The 13,810-nt window shown below is 54.1% G+C and overlaps 1 protein-coding gene across 2 annotated transcripts in view; it reads left to right on the forward strand.

The window, feature by feature from the left end:
* The window catches only part of LOC124485630 (FERM, ARHGEF and pleckstrin domain-containing protein 1-like), a 52,776-nt gene extending 40,362 nt beyond the window's left edge, over positions 1 to 12,414 (forward strand). Inside the window, exons 14-27 of one of the 2 annotated variants that reach the window (XM_047047345.1) lie at positions 1,173 to 1,339; positions 1,636 to 1,725; positions 2,880 to 3,013; positions 4,222 to 4,303; positions 4,643 to 4,880; positions 5,233 to 5,363; positions 5,525 to 5,593; positions 6,230 to 6,319; positions 6,704 to 6,786; positions 8,350 to 8,462; positions 8,923 to 9,086; positions 10,457 to 10,564; positions 11,217 to 11,368; positions 12,242 to 12,414. In XM_047047345.1, the coding sequence (XP_046903301.1) occupies positions 1,173 to 1,339; positions 1,636 to 1,725; positions 2,880 to 3,013; positions 4,222 to 4,303; positions 4,643 to 4,880; positions 5,233 to 5,363; positions 5,525 to 5,593; positions 6,230 to 6,319; positions 6,704 to 6,786; positions 8,350 to 8,462; positions 8,923 to 9,086; positions 10,457 to 10,564; positions 11,217 to 11,368; positions 12,242 to 12,323 (1,703 nt within the window). In that variant the 3' untranslated portion in view covers positions 12,324 to 12,414. The remainder of the gene's footprint in view (positions 1 to 1,172; positions 1,340 to 1,635; positions 1,726 to 2,879; positions 3,014 to 4,221; positions 4,304 to 4,642; positions 4,881 to 5,232; positions 5,364 to 5,524; positions 5,594 to 6,229; positions 6,320 to 6,703; positions 6,787 to 8,349; positions 8,463 to 8,922; positions 9,087 to 10,456; positions 10,565 to 11,216; positions 11,369 to 12,241) is intronic. The other variant, XM_047047346.1, reaches the window with a different exon arrangement.
* Positions 12,415 to 13,810: the final 1,396 nt, after the last annotated feature.

Raw genomic sequence — 13,810 nt, forward strand, 5'->3', positions numbered from 1 at the left:
CCTCTTTCTGTCACACTCGCTGTCTCACCTCCTCTCTCTCTCTCTCTCTCTCTCTCTCTCTCTCTCTCTCTCTCTCTCTCTCTCTCTCTCTCTCTCTCTCTCTCTCTCTCTCTCTCTCTCTCTCTCTCTCTCTCTCTCTCTCTCTCCTCTCTCTCTCTCTCTCTCTCTCTCTCTCTCTCTCTCTCTCTCTCTCTCTCTCTCTCTCTCGAGGACATGAGCTGCAGTCTGGTGTTGTGGCCCCATGCCGGGCTCTGCTTCTGTTCCAGAATCCCCCCCCCCCCCTCCCCTGCTGAGAGACTCACTCTCTAACACTGTATACGGTTGTGCAATATCAATAGAGTCAATAAAGTTGACCTTTTATCAAGCGGGCTTCTGTCGTCATCTTTTCAAAGACCTCAGCGTCACCCCGTGCTAGCTGCTAGCCCCCCCTCCTCCCCCCCGCCGTACTTCCCTCCCTGTAGTCCTCCAGACCGGATGTGGGTGCGCTCCATGCCGGTGAAGTGTGTCGTCCGCCCACCCTTGGCGTGTGGTCCCGTGTGTCTCTCCGGTTCTCCGTGGTTCCCCCCCTCTTGTAGCCTGTAGTGGTGCCCATCTCGACCAGATAGTCCTGGTCCTTGTGTTGTTGTGTCCTCGGTGGTGCTATCAGACGATGGAGACGGTGGTGGGCAAGTATGCTGTCTGCTTACTCGCAGGCAAAGTATCATGATGTAGGTTAGTTCTCTCAGGCCCCCTACTTACAGTAGCTAAACAGCTGTGTGTGTGTGTGTGAGAAAGCTAGAAGGCTAGGTAGCTAGCAGGACCAACCCAGACATGAGCAGCAGATCAGAGCTGTCTGGACAGGAGAGTGAGTCATGGCTGTGTGTCTGGGTGCTGCCAACTAGCTGCAGGCAAGGCCAACACCAGAGCTCGTTCCACTTCCATGCTGCAAATTGAGGAGCTTCGCGCTGCTTATTCAGCACTAACCACTGCTTTTTCTCTCCCTTTCTCCCTCGCTGTTTCTCTCTGTCACATTTTCTTTTCTTTCCCCCTCTCTCTGTCTCATCCTCTCTCTGTCCATTTCTCTCTCTCCCTTCCTCTCTCTGTCTTTCTCTGTCTCTCTCTGTCTTTCTGTTTTTCTCTCTGTCTTATCCTCTCTCTCTCATCTCTCCCTTTCCTCCCTCTCCCGTCCACAGGCGCGGTGTCTAACAGCCCCCACCTCTCCGCCTCCTCGGGGGCGTCCCAGTGTCTGGTCAACGGCACCCAGAGTCCGGACGGGCGCCCGCCCTCGCCCCTCACCAGCCCCCTGCTCCACGACGCCGGCAGCGTCCGCACCGACGACGAGGACGAGGTTCGCAGGAAGGTTTGTGCTCCGGGGCGCGGTTTTCGAACCCGCAGACTTGGAGCCCCGTGCATGTCGGTTTCCCCCTCCCTGGTCACGGGAATAGCACAGGCAAGAAGTAGACCTAGATTACCTGGCCTAAATAACCCTCCGCAGGGACTAGCGCTGTGTACCTCTGATAGAACTGGGTTAGACGATATCTCAGACCGCAGAAGAAATGGAGGAGGATCACGTCACCGAGAAAGACTACACCCCCCCAGAGGAAGCGTGGTGGTCTGCTCTCGACTAAGCTGTGTCCTCATCCCCTCTCGCTGCAGAGGTTCCCTACCGACCGGGCCTACTTCATCGCCAAGGAGCTGCTGACCACAGAGAGGACCTATCTGAAGGACCTGGAGGTGGTGACTGTGGTAAGGCCCGCCAGAGGATATCCCTCCGCCAAGTGCGCCGTTCAGTTCACTCCCCCCCCCCCCCCCCCCCCCCTCTGCTGATCTCTGGGCAGAAACATTGATTATTCCAGCTAGCTGCTCCACAACATAGCCTGCTAATGGCATAACACGCACAGGGAACCAGGGCAGTTGTGCTACTGGGATATTTTAAACAGGTGGACCTCGAGTTTGTCACTTAGTGCCTCAAGGCTCCATAGATGGAGACGTGGCTGGAGCTGTAGCTACCCTACTCCCTCAAACTGGCTTCCTGTTTTAGTCTTAGCAAACATACGGACACCACGGTACAGTGCTCTCGCTGGAGCCGCCAAGAAAACCCGGAGGTTAAAGGCTATTACAAGGGGAGACCGTTTCACAGTGAGGAGGTTTGCTGTGAGTGTGGAGCCGCGTGGTTCCAGAGCTCACACACACACACACGCACACACACACGCTACACCACCACATCAGCACAGCTGCGGAGCGCCCACTGCTCCTCTCAAACTCTCTGGTGTTCAAACAAGACTTTTATGCATCCCATAAATATTTGGGTTGGCCTTCATCCCCATGTTTTGAATGTGTGTGTGTTGCGAAACCTCCTCTATCCTCTCTTCCCTTCCTAACCCTAAACCTCCTCTATCCTCTCTTCCCTAGCTGGCTGGTGCCCCAGAGGGCCCCCAGCTCCCTGCAGCTTCCTCCAAACTGAGCCAAACACACCTCCACCACCTCCGCTCGACCTCCCTCCCCCCGCTCGGCCTCCCCTCCCCTGCCTCTTCCAACACACAAACCCCACATTTCCTCCCCTAAACTGAAGAGCTTGTCCATGACGAGATGTCTCCCCCCCCCCCCCCCAGGATCGTGTGGGGAACGTGGGGGCCTATTGACCCCCCCCGGTCAAGCGCTCCTCCTCTGGGGTAGCTCAGGACGTGGAGTCAGGAGACCCACAGTCAGACGAGCGGAGCAGCAGACTTCCTCTGGCAGCGCGGCAGCTTTAACGCGGCTGGAGAGGGGCTCTTAATCCAGCAGGGAGAGATTCTCTTCGTTAGACGAGAGCTTCGCTCCTCGGGCGACAGCAGTGGAGAAAGGGCACACTTTGCACAATGGAGGGCCCTTGTTCAAGTGTGTGTGTGTGTGTGTGTCAGTCTTTTCAGAACGTGGTGGGGAACGACGAGGCCACCCCCGACTCCCTGAAGGCCAGCGTCTTCTCCAACCTGGACCCACTGTACCAGTTCCACTCCCACTTCCTGAGGGAGGTGGAGCAGAGGCTGGCGCTGTGGTGAGCGTAGCGTCCACACACACTGCCCGTCCATGAGTCATGCTGATAGGTCACGGTCAAGCGACCATCCACTACCGGCGGAGCTCATTGGTAGTTAGGGCAATTGGGCTGGAAATGTCAACGTGTTTGCTGCCAAACCCGCGGGGGAATGGAAACGGACTTGGTGGCACTGGGTCCCAGCATCGTTGATCTGGAGTGATCGTTAGTGACGTTAGCGAGCCGTATTGACGTCCTGTCTGAAAACCTCCCAGACACGCCCCCCCCCCCCCCCCCCCCCCCACAGTAACGAGAGATGCTGCTGGGGTTTCTATGGCAACAGTAGCCAGAGAGCATGGAGGCCGGGTTTCCTTGCCTGTGGGTCTCTACAGGGCTGTGTGATACTCTTAATGAGGCAGTCTGGTACCGCACACGCACACACACACTCTGATATGCACTCTTTCTCTCACGCACAGACATGCACGCACTCACTGTATTACACACACACGCGCACACACACTCTATGACACCAAGACACACCTAAACAAATTTACACACGCACAGATACACACTCGGTCACCAAAGACACCAGACACATACTGGGAAGGGAGACACACGTGGTGAGGTTTAAAGATGACATGGTGCATGCAAAGTGACATGGTGACTCATACAGGTTCTGGCTTTAGAACTGACACCTTCAGAGAGCTTGTCTGTCTGTCTCTTTCTGTCTCTGTCTGTCTGTGTCTGTCTGTCTGTGTATCTGAGACTGTCCCCTCACTGGAAACCCAGCCCAGCTGCTTGTCACAACCTCACCAACTGCCACCATCATATTTGTCTACACAAATCTCAGACGCACCGATACACCCTTCCTGGTTTGAATATTCAAATAGTGTTGCTAGCAATGATTGCTTTGAGCCCTACTCTGTTCAGGGTGGTGAGCAGGTTGCGTGGGAATTCCTACCCAGGGCCACATATCAGAGAGGAGACATGGAGAGGGTCTGGTCCCATGTCGCGGTTCACATAGTAAACGGAAGGCCTCTCTGTGTGTCTGCACAGCGGAGAAGCAAACCACCCTCGACCAGTTGCTCTCAAGGGAGCCACCTGGTGGTCTCCTGTTGCATTGCCGCTCCCTGCAGCCTCATCGGAATGTCCAGGCATTCATTAATACGGGGGGGGCAGCCGTGATTAAGGATTTCCAGCGCCCAAATTAACTGGCCCTGCTGATGTTGCAGGGAGGGCCGCTCCAACGCCCACATCAAGGGAGACTACCAACGCATCGGGGACGTGATGCTCAAGAACCTGCAGGGGCTGAAGGTAACACGTCCTGCCTGAAGAAACGAAATGCATTCAAATAAATAAATGAATAAAAATGAGTGTCAATAATTAACAAATGCATATATTACAACACATTTGCATGGATTATGTTCTACAAAAATTGAATTATTTATATATATATATTTATATTTAACGGCTTAGTATTTAAAATATATTGTTATATATTAACGAAAATCATTTAAATACTAAGCCGTTAAATGAATCCTAACCCGTAATTGAATATGCTTGCATGGATTTCACTAAGCGGTTGACTAAAGCAGCCGCGATGTGTCCCCCCCCCCCCCCCCCGGGGCCCCCACGCTGCCCATGTGCCTGCAGCCGCTGACGGCCCACCTGCAGAGGCAGGCCGAGGTGCTGCTGCAGCTGGAGGAGGCGTGCCGGGCCTCGCGCCGCCTGGAGGCCCTCTGCAGGGACTTTGAGCTGCAGAAGGTGTGCTACGTGCCCCTCAACATGTTCATCCTGCGCCCGCTGCACCGCCTGTCCCACTACAAGCAGATCCTGGAGCGCCTGTGCAAACACTACCCGCCCACACACGGGGACTTCAGGGACTGCAGAGGTACGGTGCGGGCGGGGGGGGGGGTCACTGAGGGGAGCAGCCCAGGGCCCCCTGGTGCAGCCGAGGTCCCCCTGGTGTAGCCGAGGTCCCCCTGGTGCAGCCGAGGGCCCCCTGGTGCAGCCGAGGGCCCCCTGGTGCAGCACAGGGCCCCCTGGTGCAGCACAGGGCCCCCTGGTGCAGCACAGGGCCCCCTGGTGCAGCTTAGGGCCCCTGGTGCAGCCCGAGGGCCCCCTGGCGCAGCGTAGGGACCCCTGGTGCAGCCGAGGGCCCCCTGGCGCAGTAGAACCCTTAGACACCATGAACGGTGCTGGGCAATGCAGTGTTTCTTACGGAGCATTTCTGCTGTTTCCAGCTGCTCTGGCCGATGTGTCTGAGGTGGTGGACCAGCTCCAGGGCAGCGTGATCAAGATGGAGAACTTCCAGAAGCTTCTGGAGCTCAGGAAGGATCTGATTGGTGCCGACAATCTAGTGGCTCCAGGAAGGGTGAGTTGAGTTGAGGGAGGGGGGGGGGGGCAGCCGTCTGCCCGCGAACACGGTTGCTGCTGGGCCCAAAGTCCTCTCATTCACCCTGAAGCTGATGTTATACCGTTCATTCACCTGGTATCTGATGTTAAACAGCCCTCCCATTCATCCATGTGTTGCAGGAGTTCATCAGGTTAGGATGCCTCAACAAGCTGTCTGGGAAAGGCCTCCAGCAAAGAATGTTTTTCCTGGTAATATATCAATCCATCCTTGACTATGCAGAATGTGATCGATGCAGTCATTCTTTGAGGGCCATATACTGAAGAAGGTCTATCGATATCCTATGCAGCATCTCCCTATATGTATCTGACTGGGTGTTCAATCACCCAGGGGCTGTGGTCTCCTTATCTCCTGTCACCTGTCCCCTCCCCTTCCCTCCTCTCCGCTGCTCCCCCCTCTCCTCCTCTCCCCTGCTCCCCCCTCTTCTCCCCTACTCTCTCTCCTCCCCTACTCTCTCCTCCCCCCTCGTCTCTCTTCCCCCCTCCTCTTCTCTCTCCTCCTCTCCTCCCTCCTCTTCTCCCTCCTCCTCTCCCCTACTGTCTCCTCCCTCCCTCCTCCTCCCCCCTACTCTCTCTTTCTCCCTCCTCCTCTCCCCTACTCTCTCCTCCCCCCCTCCTCTCCTCTTCCCTGCTCCCCCTCGGGGTTACGCGGCGTGTGTGCTGAGAGCATGATGAACCAGAGCGACAGTGTGTTCCTTTAGATCTGGTAGCCTGAGCCCAGACACCGACAGAGGGGCCCGGTGTACTGGGGAGCCCTCCTCAGCCTCAGCAGGTCTGTGTATGATAACCAAGCTCCCTCACTCTGTCCCCGGTCCCTCCGTTTGGCAGTTCAATGACGTCATGCTGTACACAAGCCGGGGGATGACGGCCACCAATCAGTTCAAAGTGCACGGGCAACTGCAGCTCCGTGGCATGACAGTAAGTCCCTCGACCTCCCCTCCCTTTCAAGTTCTGGCAGGACACAGTGGAATTACTGTCACAAGTTACTCATTACCTCCTGTGAATGAACTGCTGCACCACTGTATGTCCCTCGCCATCTGTTCCTCTCTCTCTCTCTCTCTCTCTCTCTCTCTCTCCCTTTTTTCTCTTTCTCTCTTTCTCACTATCTGTCTTTATCTCTCTCTCTCTTTCTGTCTCTCCCTCTCTCTGTTTCTTTCTCTCAGTGTTTCTCTCTGTCTCTCTTTCACCCTCATGCTCTCTCTGTCTCTTTCTCTCTGTGTTTCTCTCTGTCTCCCTCTCTTCTTGTTTTCCCTCATCATTTCCTGCGACTCTAACTGTCTTCTTCTGGTGTGTGTGTCCCAGATCAGGGAGAGTGAGGATGAATGGGGTGTTCCTCATGCCTTCACCCTGAATGGACAGCGCCAGTCAGTAGTCGTGGCAGCCAGGTAAGACTGCAACCAATCAGAGCCGACCAGGCTACATGGTAGCCAGCCAAGCCGTGCCTGGAAGCAGGGTGTGCTACCTGCAGGGCCAACTCAAGATACATTCCACAGTGAAGACTGTGTGTGATCACAAAGGCACATGCATTATGGACACTTTGGAACACAACTCATAGAAATAACAATGTGAAATATTTATTGAGTCACGCTCAGAGCCTGAAGTAATTCGAGCATTTTGCTCAATTTTGCTTTTGACGTAGAGTAGCTTACTGTCTGGTGTGTACTGTGCTGTAGTTTGCTGTCTAGTGAGTGTAGTATAGTGTAATATACTGTAGTTAACTGTTAACTACAGTATAGTACACTACACAGTTAACTACAGTATAGTACTGTCTGGTGTAGTGTACTATACTGTCTTGTGTGGGGTAGTGTACTATACTGTCTGGTGTAGTGTACTATACTGTCTGGTGTAGTATACTATACTGTCTGGTGTGGGGTAGTGTACTATACTGTCTGGTGTGGGGTAGTGTACTATACTGTCTGGTGTAGTGTACTATACTGTCTGGTGTACTATACTGTCTGGTGTAGTGTACTATACTGTCTGGTGTGGGGTAGTGTACTATACTGTCTGGTGTAGTGTACTATACTGTCTGGTGTGGGGTAGTGTACTATAGTGTCTGGTGTAGTGTACTATACTGTCTGGTGTAGGGTAGTGTACTATACTGTCTGGTGTGGGGTAGTGTACTATACTGTCTGGTGTAGTGTACTATACTGTCTGGTGTGGGGTAGTGTACTATAGTGTCTGGTGTAGTGTACTATACTGTCTGGTGTAGGGTAGTGTACTATACTGTCTGGTGTGGGGTAGTGTACTATACTGTCTGGTGTAGTGTACTATACTGTCTGGTGTGGGGTAGTGTACTATACTGTCTGGTGTGGGGTAGTGTACTATACTGTCTGGTGTGGGGTAGTGTACTATACTGTCTGGTGTAGTGTACTATACTGTCTGGTGTACTATACTGTCTGGTGTAGTGTACTATACTGTCTGGTGTGGGGTAGTGTACTATACTGTCTGGTGTAGTGTACTATACTGTCTGGTGTAGTGTACTATACTGTCTGGTGTGGGGTAGTGTACTATACTGTCTGGTGTGGGGTAGTGTACTATACTGTCTGGTGTAGTGTACTATACTGTCTGGTGTAGGGTAGTGTACTATACTGTCTGGTGTGGGGTAGTGTACTATACTGTCTGGTGTAGTGTACTATACTGTCTGGTGTGGGGTAGTGTACTATACTGTTTGGTGTAGTGTACTATACTGTCTGGTGTGGGGTAGTGTACTATACTGTCTGGTGTAGTGTACTATACTGTCTGGTGTGGGGTAGTGTACTATACTGTCTGGTGTAGTGTACTATACTGTCTGGTGTGGGGTAGTGTACTATACTGTCTGGTGTAGTGTACTATACTGTCTGGTGTGGGGTAGTGTACTATACTGTCTGGTGTAGTGTACTATACTGTCTGGTGTAGTGCTGTGGCGTAGCGTACTGTAGAGAGTGAGCAGATGTGCCCTGCTCTTGCAGCTCTGGGACAGAGATGGAGAAGTGGATGGAGGACATTAAGATGGCCATCGACCTGGCAGAGTCCTCCAACGGCCTCTCCTGTGACCAGCCGGCCCGCTGCCTGACCGACGGCAGTAAGTACCCCACACTCTGGGGGTGGGGCCCTGGGGGGTGGGGCTCTGGGGGGTGGGGCCCTGGGGGGTGGGGCCCCTCGGAGACCAACAATGGGGGTTAGTCACGCCGGGCTAATGTAATCTTGGGCATCCTTTTAAAATGATTTGGCCCTGAGTGATCTAGAAGTAATCTAGATGAGTGGTCTTCAACTCTGACCCTCAAGGCCCACTGTCGTGTATGTTCTAGATGTTGCTGTTGATGTCTGCTCTGTCACACCCGATTCAAGTGAATGGTCGTTATCAGGCATCTGCTGAGCATTCAAGCGTTTAAATGATTGTTTCATGTGGCCTGTATACTAAATACTTGTGTTAACTATAGAGACAGACCCGTGTTGCCGTACTGGGTGCCTGATATGACATTGGACCCCTCCCGGCTCCTCCCAGTTTGTGTCTAAAAATAACGGCTCGGTGAATTTCCCAGAATCCCCCGAGGACTCCTCGGCGGAGGCGGAGTCAGAAAACGACCTGTCGGCGTCGCGCTCGTCCCTGGAGCGGCCGGCCCCTCACCGTGGTAACACCACGGTGCACGTGTGCTGGCACAGGAACACCAGCGTGTCCATGGTGGACTTTAGCATAGCTGTGGAGGTACCTGCCCCAGCCGGCTAGCTCCGCTAGCTAGCTTCAGCCCTGCCCTCCTTCCACCATCTCTCTCTCTCTCTCTCTCTCTGTTTATGTGTAGCTGTGTGCTGTATCCAGTCCTTTTTAATGTGTTTTTTCTTTCCATGGGAGCAGAGTCCTGCCTTGTCTCATCCCTCCCAGTCCAGCCTGAGCTAATAAGCCGCTGTCGTTTTTGACGTCATTCATGAATGTCCCCTCAAAGAACTGTCACTCTGCTAATCTGGATATGCTTTGTGAGTTTCACACGTAGGTTTCTAGGTTTATAAAAAGGTTTATTTCTGTCATCTTTGACAGCGCGTGGCATGTTCTGTGACCCGCCTGTAGTTTGTAGTACCGCTGGTAACTGCTGAGACCAGGCGTTGGGTTAGAAGGCTCCGGAAGGACTCTGTTCTTACCTTGTCTAACCTCTAAACCGTGGCTTCCCTTTGTGCTTCTGTTCTTCTTTTCTCCTCTGGGGGGTTTCCCAACTTCCTGCTTTCTTTCCGTGTGAAGAGAATCCCAGTGTTCCTGTGAGGTCATACTGTCATGCTAACTCTCTGGGGCATCCTCTTCACAGCCTGGCCCGGACTCACCGTCGACCCCTTGTGTTTAGACCTGGCACTGCATGCATGTGTGACTCCTACTCAGTCTTTGTGTCTCTGTCCTTTCCTCCCTCCCTCCCTCTCTCTCTGTCCTCCCTCCCTCCTTTTCTCTCCCTCCCTCTCGCCACCCATCCCTCCCTCCCTCCCCCTTCTCCGTGTGTGTCTTTCTCCCGTCCGTCCGCGCTTCCTGCGTGGTAGAGGAGCCTAGACCAATCAGTGACAGGGATGCCCCCCTGGCGGCCCCCTCCAATGGCCAGCAGGGACCGGTGCCGGTCTCTCTGATCTGCTGGTACAGAGCGCAGAGCTCCTCCTTTAGTGACTCCTGCAGGAGTCTGGAGGTAATGGAGCCAGGGGGGGGGACAGGAGAGGACTGTCCATTCACACCACCGCTCGCAGAACTCAGGATAGTTACACTGATAAGCCCGCTACTTAAAAAGCGAGAGGTGTAAAGTTGGCCCCCCGCAACGTCTGAGAAGAATGTGTGGTCGCAGTACAGAGACAGTCAGGGTTATTTACGACCGCTAGATGTTTTGAACGTGGCTATTTAGGTTTGTGGTCCGTTCAGATTTGGTGGATTGAGGTTATCTGTTTATAGCGGCCTTCACCTCAGATTAAGCTCTGTTTGAGAGTCCCAGGGCTCAGTCACTTTTAAACTGATCTAGACAGAGAGGCAGAACACCACAGGACAGAAGGCTGATTTCATCCGAGATGGAATTCGATTGTGGTCTTTGACAACGTTTGGTGTTATCGCTGCAGAACCAGCTCTCTGGGAACCTGCTGAGAAAGTTCAAGAACAGCAACGGCTGGCAGAAGCTCTGGGTGGTCTTCACCAACTTCAGTCTGTTCTTCTACAAGACCCACCAGGTGAGGATACCATCCACCACAGTGGGGCACTTTCCTGCAAAACAAATGGGGTCACAGGTTCAAATCCCTCCACCTGTTCTGTAGGGTGTGTATGTGTGGGTGGGGGGGGGGGGGGGGGGTCAGAGGTACAGAACATGCTAGAAATCCCCTCCTCTTGTAAGAGGTATATCTGGAGAAGAAGACTGAGTGAGCGAAATTGATTCATCAAAAACAGATTTACTCATGAAGTAATAACAACATATGTTTACAATGATTTCAGTATTGCACGTATGCCTCCTCTGTTTTGGTGTTGTGTAACATGTCAGTGTTTACTAGGTTCACTTCAGAATATCACATCCCCTGGGGGAATGTCCAGCCTGTGTGTCATGGCTAGTGTCTATCCTCATCCCATGAGTCATACTAGCTCACTGGTAGAACATAAGACGTTCCAAAAAGTCTCAGGTTCAAATCCCCCCTCACTGTGGATAAAGCCATCTATTAAATGAACACATTACTATCATGACCAAGGTGAACATCTCTAGTAGACATTCCTCTGTTACCAAAGGGACATATTTATTGACGTGTGGTTCAGGGACTGCCCATGATTTCCTCGGTGCGACTGGAAGTGTAACTGTAGGAGGCTTAAAGGGGTTTGTGTTGGCCTTGTTCCCAGGATGACTACCCCCTGGCCAGCCTCCCTCTGCTGGGCTACTCCGTCACCATCCCCTCGGAGGTGGAGAACATCCACAAGGACTACGTCTTCAAGCTGCATTTCAAATCCCACGTGTACTACTTCAGATCAGAGAGCGAGTACACCTTCGAGAGGTACGCAGCCTCGTGGGGCCTGTCCTGAGGGATGACTGGATGACTGGATGATGGAGGACTGGATGATGGATGACTGGATGATGGATGATGGATGACTAGAGGACTGGATGATGGAGGACTGGATGATGGAGGACTGGATGATGGATGATGGATGATGGAGGACTGGATGATGGATGACTGGATGACTGGATGATGGATGACTGGATGATGGAGGACTGGATGATGGAGGACTGGATGATGGAGGACTGGATGATGGAGGACTGGATGACTGGATAATGGAGGACTGGATGATGGATGACTGGATGACTGGATGACTGGATGATGGATGACTAGAGGACTGGATGATGGATGATGGATGATGGAGGACTGGATGATGGAGGACTGGATGACTGGAGGACTGGATGACTGGATGACTGGATAATGGAGGACTGGATGATGGATGATGGATGACTGGATGACTGGATGATGGATGACTAGAGGACTGGATGATGGATGATGGATGATGGAGGACTGGATGATGGAGGACTGGATGACTGGATAATGGAGGACTGGATGATGGATGACTAGAGGACTGGATGATGGATGATGGATGATGGAGGACTGGATGATGGATGATGGATGATGGAGGACTGGATGATGGAGGACTGGATGATGGATGACTGGATGATGGATGATGGACGATTAGTGTGTTCTGCAGTGTCTATATTACACTGTGTGTGATACAGTGTTTTATACTAGTGTGTGTACTAGTGTGTATGGTACGGTGTGTGTGTGTGATTATGACCCCCTCTCTCTCTCGGTGTGTGTGTGTGTGTGTGTGTGTGTGTGTGTGTGTGTGTGTGTGTGTGTGTGTGTGTGTGTGTGTGGGGCCAGGTGGATGGAGGTGATCCGCAGTGCCACGGTGCCCTCCAGTCGCACACGCGTCCTCAGCAGGAAGGAGTCCCACCAGTACTGATGCTCAGGAGGCTGTCGCTCACCCTCTACCGTCACCCCCCTCCCTCTCTCTCCCCCCAGCCCACTGACCCTCCCCCCAGCCCACTGTCTCTCCCCCCAGCCCACTGTCTCTCAGCCCAGCCCACTGACCCTCACCCCAGCCCACTGACCCTCCCCCCAGCCCACTGACCCTCCCCCCAGCCCACTGTCCCTCACCCCTCCCTTTCCCCCTGGGCCCTGTCCACTCTCCTTCACTCCCAGCCCCCCCTCTACTCCCTACCCTTTTGTTCTCCCTCCTGCCCTCTCTCTCTCCCTCCTGCCCTCTCTCTCTCCCTCCTGCCCTCTCCTTCTCTCCCCCCTGCCCTCTCTCTCTCTTCCTGCCCTCTCTCTCTCCCCCTGCCCTCCCCCCTGCCCTCTCTCTCTCCCTCCTGCCCTCTCTCTCCGTCCTGCCCTCTCTCTCTCCCCCTGCCCTCCCCCCTGCCCTCTCTCTCTCCCTCCTGCCCTCTCTCTCTCCGTCCTGCCCTCTCTCTCTCCCCCTGCCCTCCCCCCTGCCCTCTCCTTCTCTCCCCCCTGCCCTCTCTCTCTCCCTCCTGCCCTCTCCTTCTCTCCTCCCTGCCCTCTCTCCCTCCTGCCCTCTCCTTCTCTCCCCCCTGCCCTCTCCCTCTCCCCTCCTGCCCTCTCTCTCTCTTCCTGCCATCTCTCTCCCCTCCTGCCCTCTCTCTCTCTTCCTGCCATCTCTCTCCCCCCTGCCCTCTCTCTCTCTTCCTGCCATCTCTCTCCCCTCCTGCCCTCTCTCTCTCCCTCCTGCCCTCTCTCTCTCCCTCCTGCCCTCTCTCCCTGCCCCCTGCCCTCTCTCCCCCCTGCCCTCTCTCTCTCCCCCTGCCCTCTCTCTCTCCTCCTGCCCTCTCTCTCTCCCTCCTGCCCTCTCTCTCTCCCTCCTGCCCTCTCTCCCTGCCCCCTGCCCTCTCTCCCCCCTGCCCTCTCTCTCTCCCCCTGCCCTCTCTCTCTCCTCCTGCCCTCTCTCTCTCCCTCCTGCCCTCTCTCTCTCCCTCCTGCCCTCTCTCTCTCCTCCTGCCCTCTCTCTCTCTCTCCTTCCTGCCCTCCCTCTCCCCCCTGCCCTCTCTCTCTCCTTCCTGCCCTCCCTCTCCCCCCTGCCCTCTCTCTCTCCCCATGCCCTCTGCCCCCTCCCCCTCCCCCCTGCCTCTCTCTGGGCTCCAGCCTCCAGACCACGCCTCCCTCAGGCAGTGAGCCCCGGAGCCCCTCCCTCTTCTGTTCTCTGAACTCTCTTTTCCTTTCTCAACACATATCTGGGACATTCGTACATCGACCAGTGTCCACGCACAGTCTTGGTGCTTTTAATGCTTTAATGGTGACATGTCCGCTGGTTTAGACTGCATCAGAGACTGCATTTTTCTGCATTTTTACTCGACTCTGAAACCTCTTTTTTGGGATGTCATTTGATACTGTTTTCTAATGTTCTGAACCACTTACTCTCTTTCTGGTTTGATA

Source organism: Hypomesus transpacificus, chromosome 23 (assembly GCF_021917145.1).
Source record: "Hypomesus transpacificus isolate Combined female chromosome 23, fHypTra1, whole genome shotgun sequence".
Classification (NCBI taxonomy): Eukaryota; Metazoa; Chordata; class Actinopteri; order Osmeriformes; family Osmeridae; genus Hypomesus; species Hypomesus transpacificus.